General features: G+C 36.6%; 1 protein-coding gene across 1 annotated transcript in view; it reads left to right on the top strand.

Annotated features, from left to right (window-relative positions):
- IL1RAPL1 (interleukin 1 receptor accessory protein like 1) overlaps positions 1 to 6,751 on the top strand; it is a 44,596-nt gene extending 37,845 nt beyond the window's left edge. The window contains exons 4-5 of the mRNA XM_037045938.1: positions 4,653 to 4,823; positions 5,264 to 6,751. Coding sequence (XP_036901833.1) covers positions 4,653 to 4,823; positions 5,264 to 5,982 — 890 coding nt within the window. The 3' untranslated portion in view covers positions 5,983 to 6,751. The remainder of the gene's footprint in view (positions 1 to 4,652; positions 4,824 to 5,263) is intronic.
- Positions 6,752 to 21,906: the final 15,155 nt, after the last annotated feature.

Consider the following 21,906-nt stretch of genomic DNA (forward strand, 5'->3'; position numbering starts at 1 on the left):
TTCTGTTTCCGAACCCAGTAGGATTACCTCTATAATTGCAGTCATGCTGGGTTGGAGCTAGTTTTAAGGCTGTTTCTGGGTCTGTAGTAAGGTCCATGGTTGGCAGGCTTGTTACAAGGGGTTCAGGTAGACAAGGATCCTGACTGGGTGAGTGTGACTGCTTCTAGTACCTGTTCAGTAGACTATCACTTGGACAAGTGCGTACTTCAGGGCCCACAGTTTACTTCTTGGTCAGCAGGCCTATTACTACCTGGTGTATGAATGGGTATGGTTACAACCAGGTCCCTCAAAGGGGTCCTGCCTGGTCACTAGATAAGACCCTGGGCGGGCAAGACTGGCTCTGGACCATGGCTGAGAGGACACAGGCAAAGGATGTCTTATTTGGCCATTTTACTGGCATCACTCCTGTTGTTCATTGTGTGTGTGTGTGTGTGTGTGTGTGTGTGTGTGTGTGTGTGTGAAGCCTAGCAGTCAGAATCTCTTGAAAGTCATGGGAAGAGTGAATCAATGACTATATTTGAGTTTATGAAAGTTATTACAAAGAATATATACATCAGCTGTTTTCCATCTCTGCAGTGAATAGAATTTAGTTAAGGGTTTAAATTAGAGAAAAAACTACTTAGAGAATAAAGTTCAGAACAAGAAATATACTCAATAGCACCCTAATATGACTATATATTTATTTTTAATTTATTTAATTGTCCAATTACAGTTGATATTCAACATTATTTTGTTTTAGTTTCAGGTGTACAGCACAGCAGTTAGACACTCATATAATTTACAATGTGATCCCCCAATAATCCTAGTACCCATCTGGCATCATACATACTTATTCTAATATTTTTGAGTAAATTCTCTATGCTTTACTCTACGTCCCCATGATTGTTTTATAACCAATTAGTAGTTCTTAAGACCTTCACCATTTTTACCCCCAACCTCCCTCATCTCTGGCATCCATCAGTCTATTTTCTGTATCTATATATAAGTCTGTTCATATTTTGTTTGTTCATTATTTTTTTAGATTTTACACATACGTGATATCATATGGCATTTGCTTTTCTTTGCCTGGCTTATTTCACTTAGCATAACACCCTCTAGGCCCATCCATGCTGTTGCAAATTATGACTAACTATTTTCACGCTGTTTATAAAGTTAAGTTGACTTTAAAAGATCACCTACCCTTTAATGGTGATCTATGGTTCTAAAATGTCATTTTTTTAAAAGTTTCTCCAGTCACAGGAAGCTCATACAGACTAGTCGGTATATGTTCTTACAGGTATTTTTTAAAAATCTAAGAGATGTTGCCCAAGCTTCATCTTCAGCTGGTAGTTTGGAAAAAGGAAGACACCTTAGAATCCATGATTTTGAGTCAGAACACATTACTGAATTTATTGTAGTATCTGGCACAGTGCTTGCAGTCTGATAACTTTCAAATCCAGAGCTTGCTTCTGGTGGTAAATACATGTCTAGTCCATTATTGCACTGATGTAGACTGTGGGAAGAGGAATTAGATATCAATCAAGTGTCTCATTGATTTGAGGATGCTGATGCAGCTGCTCACAAGGGTCTGTTTAGCCACTTTTTCTCCCAGGATAATATGCATGTGAACAACTTCTTTTTATCTGAGAGTTATTCGTTTAAATGCTATACATCCATCCAGATGACATAAAGACATAGAAAACTGACTTAGGCCATAGCACCGATTCCTGAGGTTCACTCAAGCAACTTGCTATAGTTGCTGTGTATATTCCTCTAGGCAAGAATCTATCCCCTTTTGGATGGAAGTGTGGATTTAAGTTATTTTATTGAGAGCACATGCCCCGTCATGTAAAGACCAATCATCATGGAGCTGAAACTACACTGTTTAAGTTTTGTGGTGCTCTGGTCAATTACCTGGCTGCTAACTGCAGTTCTTTGATGTCTTTGAGACTTCTAGATGCCTATATCCTATCCTAGAAAGAGTTCCTCAAAGTGTGGTCCTTGAATCTGCCACAGCATTACCTGAGATTTTTCTATAAATGTAAATTCTCAGGGCCTATTTTAGACCTTCTGAATGAAAAACTCAGGAGGTGGGGCCCAGAAATCTGTATTTGAACAAGCCCTCCAAATCTGGTCATTAGTGCTCAACTCTGAAAACCATTTTTCCAGAGGAGTTCACAGGGACTCTAGGACCTTCCCTTGAGTCACAGTGGGAAAATACAATTCAAGACTATTCTAAATGAGCCTCACTAAACTCCATCCTCATAGCTACTAACAAGTCCTTGCAGAATCCATCTAGGCAGCATGGAGTATGTACCACCAAAGCCTTCTCCCCTAGGAAATGGCCCAGGCCTTGAGAAAATCTCTACACTGGCTATAACATATAAGTCATGTGATACCCAAATGAATGGCCATTCATTCATTTAATCAATACATATATTTGAGCATCTACTAAGCTCTAGTCACATATCTCAGTCAAGAATCTTGTGGTCAAAGATGGAAGATAATGGTATAAGACAGTACTGTAATATATGGGAAAAGAGATCTCCTCCAATGTGGATATCAGACTCAAATTCAAAGGAAACAAACTGCATATTTAGCTGCTGGTTTTTGACAATGGATAGGCATAAATATTTTTCAAGCTACCATAAATGTAATCAGTGGTGAGGTTTGGAAACATAAATTTGGTAACTCTATGTGGAATCAGTCAGAAGGAGAAGGAAACAGAGAAGGCAGAGCCACCAAAAATAATTATAACAACTGAGAAATGGCCTGACCTAGGAACTACTATGAGATTATTGGTAAATGCAAAGGGATAAGTGAAACATGCATCTGAAGTTTGGAGACTAAAGCACTAAGATTGTTATATTATTAAAATTAAAGTAAAATAAAATATGAAGAATGGAGCTTTGAGATGCGAAGCTTGTTATTTTGTGGGCATGTTGAATGTAAGCTACATGCTGAACATGCAAGTCAAGGAGTCTGAGTTACAGTTAGAAACAGAGGACTGTTGGTAGCTCATAAGAAAGAAAACAGGATTGGACATCTGTTAGAGAGACAGCTACACAGATGTGATTGTTGATGTTATGGGAAGAAAGGAGATTTTTAAAGGAAAGTGGGTTGAGAGAAAAATGAAGCAGGCTATAGAAAACATCTTGAGAAACTATGGCATTTTGTGAGTTGGAAGAGAGGCATCCATGGAAGAGGAGGGGGAACCAGAAATTGACAGACAATATCATGTAAGCAAAAGCGATATCCAGGTGGGACTAACTAGTATTGGTGGACCAGTTGTCAACATGTCTTCTGAGTCATAAGTGCTCTGTTTTTATTGGTATTCATAATGGTCTGGTTTTCAAATATTTTTAAGCCTAGAAAAGACAAAGGGAAAGAGCGAGGTTCCGGTCATTCCACATCCCAGATTTGGGCAAACTTCGATAGTTTATAGAACTGTGGGGCAAACTAGAGGAGACAACCTCCAAGAAAGAAAATAGTATATGCATAACATCATTCTACAATTTACAGTCTGGCTTAAGGAACCCTCCCTCAGCATAGAGACAGTAATTAAAACTGAAGTGAATTATGAATTCTGATGTCACATTCTCAAAAAGAAATTGATGAATGAGAGACTATCCAGAAGATAAGTGACTTCTTGTTCTTAGAAACAATAAATGAGAAATCTGGGATGTTTTTCTTAAAAATTTAGTATAAAGATACTACATGAGAGTGGTCATCAAATATTTGAAGAGTTTTATGTTTAAAGGGGCAAGAATGAGGAAAACGCAGATTTTAGAACCAAGTTTCATTCACTTATATTGTAATTTTTTATTCTTATTTTCAAACCGATTAACATGGTGAGAAATAATTTGACTGTATTTTACAGGTAAAATAATTGGAGATTAGTAAAGCAATATGCTTTTTCTGTAATAATTCAGTGTAACAATACCCTCTGTCCCAAAATCCAAAAACTGACTTCCAGTAAAAAATTAAATATCCCAGTGTCAAGCAAGGTGAACATTTCTCTCTCTTTTTAAAAACAGGATAAAATGCCTAAAGGCAGGATTAATTAATTGATTGAGTGTTCCATTACTTAGAGTAGGTGCCCACTATCCAAATATGTGGCTTTTTAAAAAAGATTTTATTTATTATTTTTTTTAATTTTAGAAAGAGGGAAAGGAAAGGAGAAAGAGAGAGAGAGAGAAACATCAATATGTGGTTGCGTCTCATGTATCCCCTCCTGGGAACTGGCCTGCAACCCAGGCATGTGCCCTGACTGGGAATCGAACTGTGATCCCTTGGTTTGTAGGCCTGCGCTCAATCCACTGAGCCACACCAGCCAGGACCAAATATGTGGCTTTTTATAAGCAGCCAAGATTCTCTATGATCTATGCATCAAAAAAATGCTGGTAGTTAACATAGTATTCTTTTTATTGATTCTTCTCCTGCTGCCTTCACAACAACAACAAAACAAAAATGTGCCCCCTTACAGCTCGAAACCAGTTCCAGAATATTTGGCACTATGAAGTCGTTATCGAAAACTAACAAAGGCTTCTTTCTTTGCTCTCTCAGAAGTGGGACATTTGGACATGTTTGTGAAAAGAGGTGAATGTTTTCATGCCCTGGTAGTTTCTTTGTAAAGTAGTGACTTCAGCTTTACCCTGTAATGTTTTTGACAGACAATAAAGACTATGATGCATACTTGTCATACACCAAAGTGGATCCTGACCAGTGGAATCAAGAGACTGGGGAAGAAGAACGCTTTGCTCTTGAAATCCTACCTGATATGCTTGAAAAGCACTATGGATACAAGTTGTTTATACCAGACAGAGATTTGATCCCAACTGGAAGTAAGTTAATGTTTTCATCTGAGACTATGCATCTTCCTGTGTCTATCTGTGTAGTCATCATTTCTAGACATAGTGTTACCTTCTGGTTCTTTACTTCAGAAATTGTATGTGTCAGATTCTCCAGAAAGAAATGTCATTATGTGTTGATATAAAACTTAATTTTTGACACGTCTGAGGAGTGCTATTTCCATTATTTTATATAGCATCTCACTTGATGAGCCTTAACACTGAAAGAAACCAAATGAGAGATTTGTACTTGGAAAAATATTTCTAACATTAAAACAGGCAAATCCCGCACTCTATTCAGAGTGATCATTGGCTGTTTTCATCTTCTCAACAAACCCCAATTCTCATTGAATGTGGGAAAAAGAATCTTCTAGGGCTTTCTGGACCGTGTGCTAAATTTACTCATTCTGATAAACTTTTTTTCTCTTTTGTAGCCTACATTGAAGATGTAGCGAGGTGTGTAGATCAAAGCAAGCGCCTGATTATTGTCATGACCCCAAATTATGTGGTCAGAAGGGGCTGGAGCATCTTTGAGCTGGAGACCAGACTCCGAAACATGCTTGTGACTGGGGAAATTAAAGTGATTCTGATTGAATGCAGTGAGCTACGTGGAGTTATGAACTACCAGGAGGTGGAGGCCCTCAAGCACACCATCAAGCTCCTGACGGTTATTAAATGGCATGGACCAAAATGCAACAAGTTGAACTCTAAGTTCTGGAAACGTTTACAATATGAAATGCCTTTTAAGAGGATAGAACCCATTACGCACGAGCAGGCTTTAGATGTTAGTGAGCAGGGGCCTTTCGGGGAGCTGCAGACTGTCTCGGCCATTTCCATGGCTGCGGCCACCTCCACAGCTCTAGCCACGGCTCATCCAGATCTCCGTTCCACCTTTCACAACACGTACCATTCACAAATGCGTCAGAAACACTACTACCGAAGCTACGAGTATGACGTACCTCCTACCGGCACCCTGCCTCTTACCTCCATAGGAAATCAGCATACCTATTGTAACATCCCTATGACACTCATCAATGGGCAACGGCCACAGACAAAATCGAGCAGGGAGCAGAATCCAGATGAGGCTCACACAAACAGTGCCATCCTGCCGCTGTTGCCAAGGGAGACCAGTATATCCAGTGTGATTTGGTGACAGAAAAGTAAGGGACACCCCGTCGTCCCTGGGAGCTCGAGTAGAGTCTGCAGTCCAGTGCCTGGAACTAAATCCTCGACTGCTGCTGTTAAAAACATGCATTACAATCTTTAGAACACGAGGAAAAACAGGGTCTTGTACATATGTTTTTTGCAGTTTCTTTGTAGCATCAGTGTTTTCCTGTTTTACCATGTCTCTGACCCATTACATTTTTGACTTTGTTTTATATGTCATTGGAATTTGTAAATTTACATTTTTTTAAAGAAGAGACTTATGTGTAGATAGAGAACCCTTCTTTGCTTCATTAGTTTAGTTTCAGAATGGGTTTCGTTTCCTTTCCTTGATTTTGTTCTGCTTTTAACATTTCCTTGGGGTGCTTGGACAAATCCATCTGATGGGACAAGGAGCACCGGATCCTCTCTTGGGTTCTACCTGGGATCAGCAGGGCCACGTGGGCCTTCAGAAAGCAGTGCGACGAATGCCAGCATTGCGATTTGAGGGGAAAGAAATGAGAACACTTGTTCATAGAAGGGCCCCGCCAATCAGAGCCCTGAATCTCTGCCTTGTCCCACCTCATTCTTCACCTCTACCCTTCTAATGGCGGCATGATGTGTAAAAACTCTGAGGAGGGGTGGGGGTGGGTCTAACTGTCTTAACATTTAATTCACTTTTCGTCAGAATACACTCCAGACCCAAAAGTGTGCTAGTCACTTGACAGTGACCGCTGCAGCGTGCTAAGAAGAGAAGATCAAGGGCGTGAAAATGGGGGAAAGAGTGTTGTTTCCATTTTTTAAATGAGTTGTTGTACCCTTCTATAAATATATACATATATATATAGAAAAACACACAACAAAACAAAAGTAACAAAAAAAAACACAAAAAAACACACACAAAAAAAAAAAACAAAAAAAATAAGCCCTATATTTGATCACTTCCTGGAAAGGCATGAATGTGTTTGTGGCTGTTTTTGTTTAATATTCTACTTCCTCTTTTCCCTCTATATTTTTTCTGCAAATGAGATTATGTGCAAATGCCAGGCAAGTTAACTCGAAAGGGTGAATCAACACAAGTCAAAATGAAATTTACACTGAAGGCTTCCAAACCAAAGGGAAGGACAGGATGTGTCATCAAATATGTTTCATCACCTTGTATTATACAAAGCGTTATTTTCTAAAGAGTCAGAACAAATCCGTGAAACTTATTATGGGGTCCCCTTGTACTAAGTGTTAATTCACTGTACTTACTTTTCAATGCTACATTTAGAATCCAGTGTTTGGTTTCAGTTTGTGAACATAAACAACACTTACTAATATCAGTGTTTCAGTAAGATCTCAGAAGGTCGAACATATGAATACCTACAGAAGTCAGTATTTTCAAAATAAACATTATTTACACAAAATGCTTTTATAAATTAGGTGAGAATGTGTTTAAAATTTTACTGTATAAAAACTTAGTTTTATTTTCACTGTATAATTCTTTCAGAAAGCTGATGTTCCCCCAGAAAATTCCTCCCTACCATGTAGCTTTGTTTGAAATCAGTGACATAAGCAGCTAATATATATTTATGTTAAAGACAATGCAAAATCAGTCATAAAGGAACTTGCAGAGGGCAGAAGTGTTAAAGGGAAATAGTACCTAATTAGCTTTCAGTTAAAAACAATGTGATGAAAACACTGATAATACAACTTTCACATTACTTTAGTGACTCCTCGTAGGAACATCCATTCCAGTCATCGTCTGTGGCTCGTGTAGTGACTGTAGTATGTTTGGTTTGTTCCTATCACCATATAATAACTAAACAAGTCTACAGTTTTGGTCACAATTCTAAGGTGTGAGTTGGCTACAAAAAGTATAAACTTCAACAGAATTCTTCAGGGAGGGCAAAATTGAATTGCAAATGTCCAAGAGATACGTATCAAAATTTTGTAACAACACAAAGTTTTCCATATTTGCACGACAAGGTAAAGGAGCCTTGGGATGTGCATTGATTTTTCTTTGCTTAGAAGAAAAGTGTATTTCCCTGACAACTCACCTGGGTCTTTCTCTAGAATCTGTTCTTTATTCCCTTGCTCCCTTTGGACCTGTGTCACATTTTCACAAACCAGAACTGAAGCTGCAAGGACGCATAAACTTTTTAAGGTCAGCTTTGCACATCGGGTTATTTTCAGAATCCAAGAAAGCCGTTGTTTACTTTGTGCGATGGACGCCTGTCAGAGACTGGTGGAGGCGAATCTCATCGGACTGGATTCTCAACTCCCCCAGGGCTCAGAAAACTATAAACATGGCAGTGGTCTGGTTTATTTCTTTTTCTTTTTCTTTTTTAAGTGCACGATGGAAGTGTGGAATACATGTAGAGGAAGTAATCACAACACAGTCATATTTTAGGCATCCATAGGTGTTACTTTAGCTGCCTTGGGAGTTCTTTTCTTTTGGTTCTATTTTTAGTGTAGATTTAAGCACTTTGAATAGCATGATTCAGGGACTGATGGGTAATATTTGATATCTCACAACTTAAGAAATATTTTTCCTCTAATGCTTTGTCATATTTTTTAAAACTGAAATAAATGGAGAAGCTATCTATGGCTTTAGAAACATTCCTCCCAAGTATCCCTCTATCAGCTCCATGTGAGAACAAATGAAGGAAACTGTCGTGTGTTCACATGCTCTCTGTTTAACAAAATTTATGTTAGAACTCACAATAAAAAGAGAAAAAAATGTATTTTCCCTAGTGCTTAGGTTTCATCCTTCTCTTTATTATTTTTCTGTGGGGGCTGTTGGGGATAAGCATATTCTAGTTTTCAAAACACAATTGAAAGTGTAAACATTTAGCCAAGCTGAGGGAGAGAATGGTCCCCTGGACTTGGACATGTGTGATGTTTGGTATTGCCTGGTTTTGTCCATCATAGCTCAGGCTCCAACGGACACATTATGGATTCAAGAGTTCATCTGGTTCTTTAAATGTAACCTCTACTTGCTGCCTATGAGTGCCCTACCCTTTATACTGGTGCTCAAATCTTTGATTATTTAATTTAGAATTCATAACTTAGATTTCCTATGGGCAGAGAAGAAATTTGTATCTCAAGCAGCCAGCTGATTTAAGTTTAGATATATTCTTTGAAATAAATCTGAGACACGAAGAGTTAAGAGACTTGAACCTACTATATTTCTATAGTTAAACACCCAGTTCAAACAGTTGACCATTTTCAGTTTATTACTTTCTGGATAATGTATGTATTTGAACCCTATCGACTTAATCTTAAGTATCCAGATACTGGTTTCTTTATTTCTTTATTATTTAGTATTTTATAACAAGAGGAAATATTAACTGAGAGCCAATCCCTAAACTCTAAGTGAGTTTTGTTTATCTAGAATAGTCATTAACTTCGACATACTATTTACATAAATTAAGATCACCATTTCTAGGAAAACATTAATTCATACATTTGTACATTACTTTCTGGTTCTGGAACGATATTCTAGTTATGCTTCCTTCCTCTAAGAAGTATTTTTTTCAGTCTTGTGCTTAATTTATTTCCTTTTTTTCAAGTATCGTTTATGCTTATATCATTAGTCCCAGAAAAAAAAGTGTATTTAAATTCAAAGGAGACTATTGGTATTCTACAAGAGAAATGGCCGAATGGAACTAAGGAAATGCACAGACACGGAAGAGGAAAGTCCCTTACCGTCTGTGACCTGAACTTGCTTGGTCATTATTCCCATTTTTGTCAGAGCTGGTTAAGAGACGTGAAATATTAAATGGGTTAAACATCCTACCTATAGACACACATACCTTCTCACTGAAGAGGTTTTTCGCAATATAGATAGTTATTTAAAAGAGTTGATGATGCAACTGAGTTCCCTAAAAGGAGAAGTTTGTCAATGGAAGCAGAGCTCTTCCTTGCCTTATCACAAACACTTTCTACCTTCTGAGCAAAGAAAGTGACTAACAGTCAAATTTTGATTATCTGGAACAATAGACCTTACTTAAACTGGGGTTCAGGAGCCCCTTGAGTCTATCAAAAAAATGAAAGGAAATCTTGAAGTCCTTGAAATTCCAGACAAGATGGTGAATGTGTGCCAAACATTCACCATTCACTATGTTTTCCTGGATGTCAGAGTTGAAGACATCCATCACCTAAAAAATCTACTGATGTTTGCATTGAGAGCACAGTCTCAGAAACCAGCACTCAGATAAACCACATCATTTGCGGGCATTGTCATAGCTGCTGTTTCTCATGTTCATTCATGAAAATCCACTGGCTGCTTATTGTTCTTTTAACAGACAAAGGCACTTCCTCTTTTAATTTGCCCTGACCTATGGGAGACTTGGTTTACTGTGAGGAGAACCTTTGTACAATGACGACTACTTCAGGCCCAGATAAATGAGAAGTGACTTACTATGATAGTTTACTCATTTCTTAATGGGGGAATGTGAAATCATGTAATTTGGCATGATCTCTTTTTTCATTAAGCTTCTTTATGCTTTGGGTTTAATCATGTTTCCTATCGCAAAACGAAGAAGAGTTAATCTAGTAAAGGAGTAGAAGAAACAACCATTTGACCCGCTTTTCCAAGGGGATCCAGTTTTCTCATGCCAAGATTTGGAATTTGCTGTATACTTGGTTTTCAGCAATTGGGCTTTTGCCAGTTTCAGGATATATAATATGACTTTGGGGGAAACATGAAGAATTCTGAGAATCAACCGGAGTGAGATGGTTATTTAGTTTTACTTTTTACCCGTTATTGGCATTGGCAGCAAGTGAAAGTTTGTGATAAATTGATAGTTAAGGTATAAGGAGCTGTAAGACCTAAATTTGAGTAAAGAGAAAGATGAGGATAGTTCATCCTAATCCTAAACTTGCATGTTTTGTCATCATTAAACCTCAGTCACGTGCATAGCAAATACCCAGACGAAGGAGAAGAAACTCGGCTGTAACCTTTCATTGAGTATCATTTTTTTCCTTCCAGGCTTAGAATGCAAAACATCTCTCCATTACAGACACATAAGATATATAAAAGAAAAATTTCAAATGTTCATCTGAATAGTCTGTGAGTCCACTGACAAACTCATGTTTCTGAGTTGTTCATTGAAGGAAGTAAAGCAAAGCACTGTTGTTTTCCTACCATTCACTACCCTCGCTGATGCATTCTCCAGGGTCCATGGCCTGAAAGTATTGTCTTTCTGACAAACAAAGGCAATCACTCTCAGTCATTACACTGTATTTTCCCCACAACTAAATGGATAGAAACCGAAGAACTGCACATGAACTTGAGACTATTACATGTAATATTGATGTTGTGTAAATTTCAATCTTCATAGTCCAGATAACCTTAAGTTTCAAAGGGCATGCTGGTCATTAAAAAAAAGATTTCATGTAAAATGACATATTACATAGTGCATGAACATGTGGCGAAGTAAATTGGATCTATCCTTACTAGTCAATGAGAGACTAAATTGGGGGAGATCAGATGTGAGTGTTGTAAGTTAATTCTCAACTGGGATGAAGACACCTTCACGTTAGGGTACGTGGACAGTTGTCCATTTTCTTTGCAGCATATGCTCCTGGTAACTAGAATCCTTAGTGTGTTCTTTCCACCAAAATAGTGGAGATACGTTCATATAATCTGCTATTGAATTGTAAAAAATTTTACACTTTCAGAGTTTGAGGGAACCCAAAGTAGGAAAGTGATTTGAATCATTTTCCTCTGCTGGTGTTCAAGTCAAATTTTAAACTCAGATACTCTCACATATGTTCAACAGTCAGTAAACAGTGCATTTTACATAGTGTTTCCCTTTAGTTTTGCCTACCCTCTTTGATTTCTGTACAATCTAGAATGTATGTAACTCATGTGTAGGTGATGGAGGCGCTCCTTTCTTCTTAGAATACTTACAATTATATATTTGGTTTTGCTTTGACTAGCAATAGGAAAATAGACAAATACAAGTGTAAAAATGAGAAATTTTAAACTTGAATTATAATTTGTGTTTTATAGTCGTTTCATAAGTCTGTTGCTCTCTATGAGTATGCTCTCTATATATCCTGTAAAAATAAATTTATATGTTACATAGAAATTGAAGAAATTAAATTATTTATTAAGCTACAAATGTTTCTTCTGGTTTCTACCTGATCATAGATAAAAATAAATTAATAATGTGTTGTTGGAACATATGTAAGTACCTTCATTAATTTGATAACTCTTGTTATACTCTTCTTTCTCTCTTTATTTATGTCTGTATAAGCTTATAACTCTTAGACTTAATTCCTCTTCTAAGTGTGAAGAAAAGGACTTAAGAAATGTGCAATTAGCTGAACAAAAAGAAAAACTTTGTTAAAAGATCAAGTCCACATTCAAACCCTTTTATCTTCAGCACTGGCTTATGGAGAAGTTTCAATCACACACTTGATCACTGAAAAGTTATCACATTAATGAGCTTTTCAAGGTTAAATTCTGTGCTTTTCCCTCACCTATTTCATAAAATTCTTTGAGAAACAGAAATGAAAGACATTATAATGTGTGCGTCCTCTTCGCTGTTTCTCTTTCTCATTTCTTGCTCCCCAGATATTTTCTTCCTTTCTTCTTAAGGTACTACTCACAAAATGTTCTTAATATAAAGTCCCCCTCAGGGAGTATTTTTAAATGACCAAGATCTTTAACCATCTTATTTTTCTACTCTATTTGCACCCACTTGTAGTGCACAGTCATTCCTAAAGGGACTTGTTATTGGCCTTACTTTTCATTTTGCGTTAAAGGTAAATAAACTTACTATTTGTTTATTTGCAGGGAGGGGAAAGGTGGTAAATCTTTTCATCACAAACATAATGAGTGAACAACCAGAAGCCCCTTTGAATGAATGGGCTGTTTAGGCAGAATTCATGCCTTAGCAGAGCCTTTTGAGAAACACTTATCAAAGATGAATCAGAGTGAAATCATTATAAAACTGTAAAGTAATATTTTAAAAAACTGTAAGGTTATTATTGCAGGTTGAATTTTAAAGTAATTACCACATTTGAAATTTTCATAGTTATTTCTACCTCAGTAGGGTTTCTCAAGGTGAAAAATACCTTCTACTGAAAAAGTAAAATGTTATATGGATTATGACCCCGTGTATCATATCCACATTGTATTTGAATTGTGAATCATAGGATTCAGCCTATTATTAAAAACATCAGGAGAGAACTCTCTATTAGATGAATATTTGCAACTATTTGTGCCCCTGACGCACACACAAACTCTCAGGAACTTTCAGTTACACTCATATTATCAACAGGTGTTTAAGAAACTGATACTAATAAAACATATTATTTATTTCCAGAAGATTCCTGATTGATATCAGATCTAAACTTACAGGAAAAAACAAAAACAGAAAATGAGGCAAATACTCACAAAATTAAAGTAGGGGTGACCCAATCACTTACTGCTATAGTATTCTTAGCATTGGTGTATGGCCTGTGAGAGTAACTCCAACAAGCTTCTTGATTAATCTTGAATTTTCAATTGACATTTAATGCCCAGTGATGTTGATGTGTGTGGAGGGGAGGATGAGGTAAAGTTCTGAAAAATAGAAAACAGCAAAATTTAACCAATAGTTTAGCCAATTGTCTGCCCTAATTGGCTAAACTATTTAACCGATAGTTTAGCCAATTAGGGGATTTTATCCCAATGGTATATTAATTGTTTTACATGGTATGCAGAAGCAGGTTTTTATTTGAATAGTTATATATTTAATATATATTTGATTTGAAATATCTTAGGTTTTAAAAATACTTAAGTAGTACATCAAACTTCAATTTACAGAGACTCTAGTTCTGCTTCTGTGATAGAATGATATATACTTACCTGCTTTAAATTACAACATAGGGCCGTGGCTGGTGTGGCTCAGTGGGTTGAGTGCTGGCCCATGAGCCAAGGGATCATCAGTTTGGTTCCCAGGCAGGGCACATGCCTAGGTTGCAGGCCATGTCCCAAGTAGGGGTTGCACAAGAGCCAACCACACATTGATGTTTCTCTCCCTCTCTTTCTCCCTCTCCTCCCCTCTCTCCAAAAATAAATAAATATTTTTTTTAAAATTACAACATAGGTAAATAATAGTTTAGGAGAGGTGATATAGGCTAAAAGTCATCAAGATGCTTCATGAATGAGTGGATTGTGGAAATACTGCTAAGACAGTCAAATTTCTAACTTCTGGAAAAAATTCATAAAAGGCAAACTATCCCAAGAAACAGATAGCAGAACATGCCAAAAGCGTATATAAATGACAAACATAACTAACTGTAAGATTATGAAAATCAATGTCTAGTTTAAATGAAGCAATGAAATATCTCATTTCTCTTATTGTCCTTGGCAATAAAGAACTGTTTACACAACTATGAACTTGAAAGGAAAACTAGACTTTGAATGAAAATTCCTTCTTAGGTGGATTTAGGCTGAACAAAGAAAGAATCATCTCTCAGCATGCTTTTCTACAATAAAATGAAAACAATTGATAGCTAAGCATTATAATATATAAAGAGAAATTATGGGTTTGGGTATGCTTAATACTGTGACAAAAAGGTTTGACAGGGGTGAAAGAGTTCTTTTATACCATCCTTCTAATAGGCCTACTAGCAATAGCTCTAAAACCTACACGTACGTGGAATCATCTGGAAGTTTTAAAAAGTGTCAAAGTCTCAGAAATTCAAAAGAAAATAGTTGGGGGTCTGTCTCTATTGTTATTTTCTTTTTTAAAAAAATGCCTCCAGATGATTCTATGAGAACCAGAGTTGAAAACTACAGGAACCAAACAGGTGGGTCTCAAATTTTAGGCTTCAGAAGAATTGCCTGGAAAGCTCGTTAAAAATGGAAATTGAAATTGAACCCCAATAGTGCTGGAGTGGGGCCCAGAATCTCTTAACTCAACAGGCTTCCTAGGTGATTTCCATGTGGGGACCCGCAGACCACTCTGACAAACTGGGTGTAGGATTCATTGTTTCCATCATTGCAACTGCTATCGCTCTTTGAAATACAACATTCGAGTTTGCAGAGGATTAATGCCACCATAAGCTCTGTCTTCCTTTTCAAACAATTCTTCCAAATTTGTTCATCAAAACTCACAATAAAGTCCTAGACAAACACAAGGCCCGCGGGTCAGATCCAGCCCTCCACCTCGTTTCTACCAGCGGCACTGCCGAGCTCTCACTTAACAGTTAAGGGGTAGTTACATTTTACACAGTCCTAAAGTTACATTTGGCCCTTTGAGGGCGACCATGAGGCTGATGTGGCCCCTGGTGAAAATGAGTTTGGCACCCCTGATGTAGACGATTACACTTTATTTGAGAATATCCCTGAGAAAACTGAATCCAATTTTGTAGTCAAGAAAACTGGTGTAGTCAAGAAAACTGAATCCAATTTTGTCATGAAATATATGACTTCAGAAAAGTAACTGCAACATCATAGAAGAAAAATAAGCTAATGAATAGGTAAGTGTTAATTAAAAACACATCTTCCAAGAAAATATGGGTCTATTGTGACTTCTGCTTCTGTTAAGGAAGAAAAACAACAAAAATAGACAGGGGTATCAGAGATATTCATTGTGAAATGAAATATATCGTTATCCAAAAAATTTAATTAGTTGTACTTAATTAACAATTATTTTCCCTCATGTTAACAACAAATTCATTAACAGATGAACCCCAATGAAGATATTTCCAAATGTCCTTTAACATAAGAATCACTTGTAGCACTTGTTAACAGCACAGGTTCCTGGTTCACACTCCAAAACAACTGAACCACAGGAAATTTTTATGGTCACATAATATAGGAAGTCCTACAAAGTCCAAGACTGTATTCATGCAATGCCCATAAATGTAGTTAATTTTATGTAAACTGTAAGTCGAATGCATCATCCTGCATTACTTCAGCAAAATGACAACCTACACAATGACAAACCACTTGGTTCTTTTATCATACACCAATCACTTATTCTGACAATATATTTCCAGCCACATACATTTAACTCATTGGGCTAATGTTGATCTTCGTGTCCCTCGTCATGTCAGGAATGACTACCAGTGATGAGGTTGTTAGCTTCTGTTCTTAAGACAAATGTCCTTTTTTGATGTCTGATTCTTATAACTAGTCATGTCTCTGATGCTAAAAGGCAAATTTCAAGGACATAGCTTCTGTTAGTTGAGAGAAAATATTTTTATACATTCTTTGTGGAGTACTCACATCAAAGAGTTTCTAGAGAACTAGTTTGTTTTTCCACCTATCTTTTAGTCACTTCCATAGCCACTGTAAACCCTCTTCCCATCTAGGGTTTTATAACACCAGAAAAAAATAATATTAAACAATAGAATTTTATTGAATGCAATATAGCCTTTTTTATTTCTACATTCAACTGAAGGAGACAATGTACCAATTGAGCTTGATTTATCTTCAGAACATATTCTGGGTGACAACAATTCAAAACAGTCAACTTTGACAACGTTGAGCATTTAGGATGCTGAGTTACACCTGTGCATGCACATGTCATGTGTGCGCTCTAAAAGCAGGTACTAGCAATATATGTAAATAAGCTAATCAATACATGCTCTCTAGTCAATAAATAGTTTTGTGAGTTCCCAAGATAATGAACTCCTTCAGGAAATTGCCCAGTGAATCATTTTTGCACAGACTAAAAATACATTCCCAGATTTCTGTTCGACTAACTTTTCTTTAAGGACATGTATTTTATCTTAAAGGAGAGAGCCAGCTCATTCTTGCTTTTCCCATAAAAATTCTATGACTGTTTCCATTGCTTGCTCTTTCCATTATGTGGTAGGCTTGAATTATTTATTTATAAAAATGGAGGAGGTATTGCACTCAGCAACTATCATAAGAAAAGCTTGTGAAAGCACCAACGTTATTACCTTGGGTTTCCTATCTTTTGATCGATTTTATGTTTTCAGGACTGTGAAATAGCTTATTTTTTCAGACTCCATTTAAATTATATCCTTAGCAAATAACATGTCCTCAGCAAAGCCTAACTTTAGAAACAGTTACTGATAAGATTTCTTTTTAGTTTTCTCTGACTTCACAGAATCTGTGCCATCACCGAAGTGAAAGAAAAATGCAATAGAATTAAATGAATTTACAATTGAGTACAGCTCCTTAATTATTCTGCAGTATGAGGTGACCTTGTATTCATAGCCATCTTCAAACAGGAGTCTGAATAACTTGCTGTGTATTATCGTGAGGAAACTGAACCTGGAATGAGAAGTTATGGGAAGAGGATCACAGAGATTCCTGCAGGTGTAGCATTAAAGAAGTAGACCTTTGTGTTTCTATCTCTAAAGATGTTAAGTATGGCATATAGGTAAGACTATGTAACCTACTGTAGCAATTATAACTCACTTAACATTTTGTGCTTTCGTTTTGAAGAGGGAAGGGGATCACTCAACAAAATATGAATGCTGCATATGTTAGCAATAGAGAAAGTGGTTTTGTAATTTTGATTGCGCTTGCCTTAAAATTTTTTCCAGAAAGAAATTGTATATATAAATAAATATAGATGAGGATGGTTAAAGAACATTGTTTTTAAAACAGGCAAGTTCTGCAGTGATTATACATTTTTTAACATAACTTAATGCACAATGACAGGGCATATTTACCAGATCCATGTAAGGAGTATATGAGCACATGATGACAGCAGTTTGTATAAGCACAAGGTGTTCTACGTTTAGCTTAAAAATTCACATTGATAACTCCTGGTGTGACTGCTTTAAATTTCAACAAAGTTGGATGCTTAAAGATAAATTTATTACTTGCATAAGAATATTTTTGTATGATACTGGGAAGGGTTTAAAACATGGGCTTGCTTTCTGGAGTGCGATTTTTAGAGAAAACAAACCATGTGTCCAGTTTGTACAATGTTTTCTTTCGAGATTACTCTTCTGCTGGCTAAATGCAAGGATGCGATGGCTTGAAATGCATTTTTTGTGTGTGTGAACTGAACAATACCACCACCACCACCAAGAAAAATAAAGTAATGTGAATAAGTTGTGTATGCAAACTTCTTTCAATCATTGATAGTATATTCTGAAAACAGTAGCATTTTGGGAGCATAGTGGTAGAAATAAGTACCAGTGTGGCCTGCCAGTCAATGCATGAGCTTATATTCATTATAAGAAAAATATAGAAAGTGTCTTGTTTTTAGGAGAATTTTTGTTCTTCATGCCTCAGTCTAAAATTCCATTTCTTTTCTAAAATTAAAAAGACAAGTTAATAGTTTCTCATACTTTTTACTAAAAATTTATGACATCAAAACTAATATATGAAGAAAGTTCAGAATTTATGAGGTTCTATGTGTACCTATTAGTGAATGTATGTCTTTACCTAAAATTGTTAGATTTTTGAGAAACACCATATCTACAAAAATGGTGTACTGGTTAACATTTATATATATTATATACATAGAGATTATATGTGTGTAGATATAATATATGTATATATGTATATACAATCTCCCTATAATGTATCTATATTTAAATACTCTGCTTTGAAATCTATAAATGATTCACATGTGAATTAATTCACATGTGATTGTGAATTGGTTTGGGCACTGAGGAGTATCCATAATACTAAAAATGTCTCTTAAACATTTAAGTGAGAAGCTAAAGTTTTTAAGAAGACAATGGTCACAGATAAGATGTGGGGATTTTTATACATGCATTTATAAGTATTTTCCAATATGTGGTTTTAAGGAGGTTCTATTAACTCTTCCTAATTACGAAACACTATAGAAACTGAAAATAAGCCTTCTTTACTGGGGATAAGACTTGTGACAAGAAAATCAGAAAAACAATTACATTTTTTAAAAAACATGTGGTATCATACCTGCAGCACTATGAGGTGTGGAAAAAATAGTGGACTAACATCAAATTTTCTTTTAAGTTTGTGAAACATTTCTTCCAAGAGACCAAGGGCATTAAGATGAAAATCTAATTTCTGCTTGATCACAGATGTCCCTATACCCATGGTAAGTATTATTATCTCCTAATGATGTACAGTTAATTTTATATTTTGAACATCTGTGTAAAAGTTTGCAGATATTACTGTATTAGGTTGTACCCAAGGGAAATGCCAAAATCAAGAGTGGGTGAATGAAATTGCTCCAAAAAACATTATAGGAATTTATTTGGAAAAGAAAATGAGCATTTAGATGAATAAAAAATAAAAAACTAACCTGTAGAAATTGACCTTAATGTCTTACTCCCCCACCCAATTGTCATATATAGCGTCACTGAATCTAATATATTGACACACCCTAATTATTTTCTTGTGATTCATTTAGGAATTTGGTTACATTAACAATAGAGTTCTTTTTTGTTCTATCTCTCTAATCTTTATCTTTAATATAAAAAGAAACACTGGGAGACAATATTGACCTTGATACACGCACAAACACACACACTCACACAGGTCTGAAGGGGTGTTTTTCTTTCTCTGATGTTCTGAGCATCCCTGCTCCAGAGCCAGTGGGTGGTCACAAAGATACAGCCCCAAGTTTGTATTATGGGTGCAGAATTTAACCTTTCTGTGATACTGTTAACACATGTAGGGAGTCAGCTCAGGGTAGGACCACTGGGATAGCTCTTGGGTGGGCCTCCATGGTTAAGAATCTGAACTATAATCTTAAACTGTCTACCTCTAGATCTATTAAAAGACTAAGGAACAATTTGTATAGAATCATGCTCATCAGGTATTTAAGACACTGTTTTCAAAGCAAATGACAACTATTCATAGTGGACAAGAAGACCAGAATGTTCTTGTCACCTTGTAAAAAAAAAACATTGAACAGTAGTTTCTTTGCAGAATGTTGAATCATAAAGAGAAAAGTTAGTAGAAAGAACTTAATGTCAACTGTCACGATGCCTCTGCCTCTACCACTGAGATACAGCTGCCAACCAGTCTCTGCCCTGGGCATTTTCTTCCTTACACAGAACTAGAAAGATAGAAACAAATTCTGGTTACTGTTATTTCTTTTTTCAGGACTCTCAGATGTCCCTCGCCCTACTGTTAAATACAATATAGTCATACTTGTTCTCCCTACCTGGAATATCAGTGCTAACAAGACCACTCAGACATCCATTTATAAATCTCTCCTTAACCACTTTCTTTGGTTTTAGTCTCAGAAGATAACCTTAATTTTCAACTTTTAAGTCACATGTTCCTTCTTGTTAAATAAGCTCTTACATCATTAAGACCTACTGATTTGTGTTGCTGATCTTCAATAATTGAATTTACCATTAAATACCTCATTTACCTCTTAAAATGTATGGGGGACAGGCACTAGAGAAATGTTCCTAGGGCTTGTTTTGACATTCTGGCAGAGGACAGCAGCTATTTACTCTACTCAACTCATCTGTTTTGGTCTTTTCTACACCCCCTTTAAGACTGTGCTTAACAGATTGTTTATCTCCTAACTTAACTACATAGAAACCCTGGAGAGGACAGCAGAATAGTGTCAAGAACAGAGAAAGTAATTTGCTTTAACCCAAGAGCCCTTGAGCATGTTATATGACTAATTTTAACCCCGAATTCCACATTGGAAAAAAAGTAGACAATAAGAGTTATTAAATTGTAAGTTATAGAGTTCCTTCCTTTCTTGCTTCATTCATTTATTAATGCCAGGCATTGTTCTAGCTAGGTCATCCTGAAGGATCAGAGAGACAATAGTCTTGACTCATGTGTCCTATTCTTTGCTTGGGGGTGACACTGAAGGCAAGTCCCAGAATCAGTGAGAACATTTCAGATAGTTGTATATGCAAGGATACTATAAATTAGGGGTGTGTAACAGGGAGTGGCTACCTCAGAAGGTTAATTTACTTGGAGTGGCTATGAAAGGCTACTTGGAAAAGATGAAATTATGCCTGGACATAGATTCAAGAGAAGGGGCCACCTAGGGGAAAATGTGCCATTCACAGTCATTCAGTCTGAAGGACAACCTAAAACAAAGACAAGGCAAGAATGAGCTTGGCGTGTTTGAGAAATAAAAGGAAGTCCGTTGTGAATATAGCTTAGAAGTAGTATATAGAAGGCATAGTGGAGGAAATAAAGAAAGGGCAGTTAGTATTACTGAAAGCAGGCTGGGGATTAAATTTTTAAATTCTGGTTGCCTTAATTCTACATGAAAATATGTAGAGTGACTTTTCCTTCCATTTTTTTTTTGGTTCAGTCCTGAAAAGACTTTAATAGGTTGAATTGAAGAGTATTTATGCTCACCAAATCAGACATAAGAAAAACCAAACCCCTAAAACATATACTCAAGACTTGATATGTTACATTAGAGCCATGGGCTAATTAGAGTCTATATGGTTCTTGAGGGAAAGGCAGCAGAAGATTAAAGATAGACATGCAATGCCCACAAACTGGGGCAAGAATCAATACAATAGTCTCTCACTTATCACTTCAGCAAGATGTGCAAAGAAACACTTGGGAAGGAGAGACACAGGCAAAGAGTCCTGAGAGAAGTGCATTGATTTAGTTCTTGCCGTGTGACAAGCCATCCCAAAAGCCAGTGATTTCAAACAATAACCATTTTATTACCTCTCATATGAATTGACTTGGATCAGCTGGGCAGTTCTGCTGGTCTTGTTTAAAATTTGTCATATGGTTGTGTTCATATTACAGAAGGGAATGAAGTCATAGCGAGTATAAACTGGAATTCTAGGATGGCTGTGCCTCTCTCCCTCTTTGTGTAGTTTAGCGACTCCGCGCTCCACCTGGCCCTTCTACAAGGTCTCTCCTTGTGGTTTCTCCATGCTAGACTTCTTATATAGCAACATCAGCTTTCCAAAAGTGTAAAAGTGAAGGCAGCACGGCCTTAAAGATCAGCATGACTTCCACCACATTCTGTTGGTGAAAGTGAGTCAAGCCAGATTCATTGTGATTGATTGTGGGAGG

The sequence above is a fragment of the Sturnira hondurensis genome, unplaced genomic scaffold, assembly GCF_014824575.4.
Source record: "Sturnira hondurensis isolate 20B ecotype Veracruz unplaced genomic scaffold, ASM1482457v3 Scaffold0004622, whole genome shotgun sequence".
NCBI classification, from domain to species: domain Eukaryota; kingdom Metazoa; phylum Chordata; class Mammalia; order Chiroptera; family Phyllostomidae; genus Sturnira; species Sturnira hondurensis.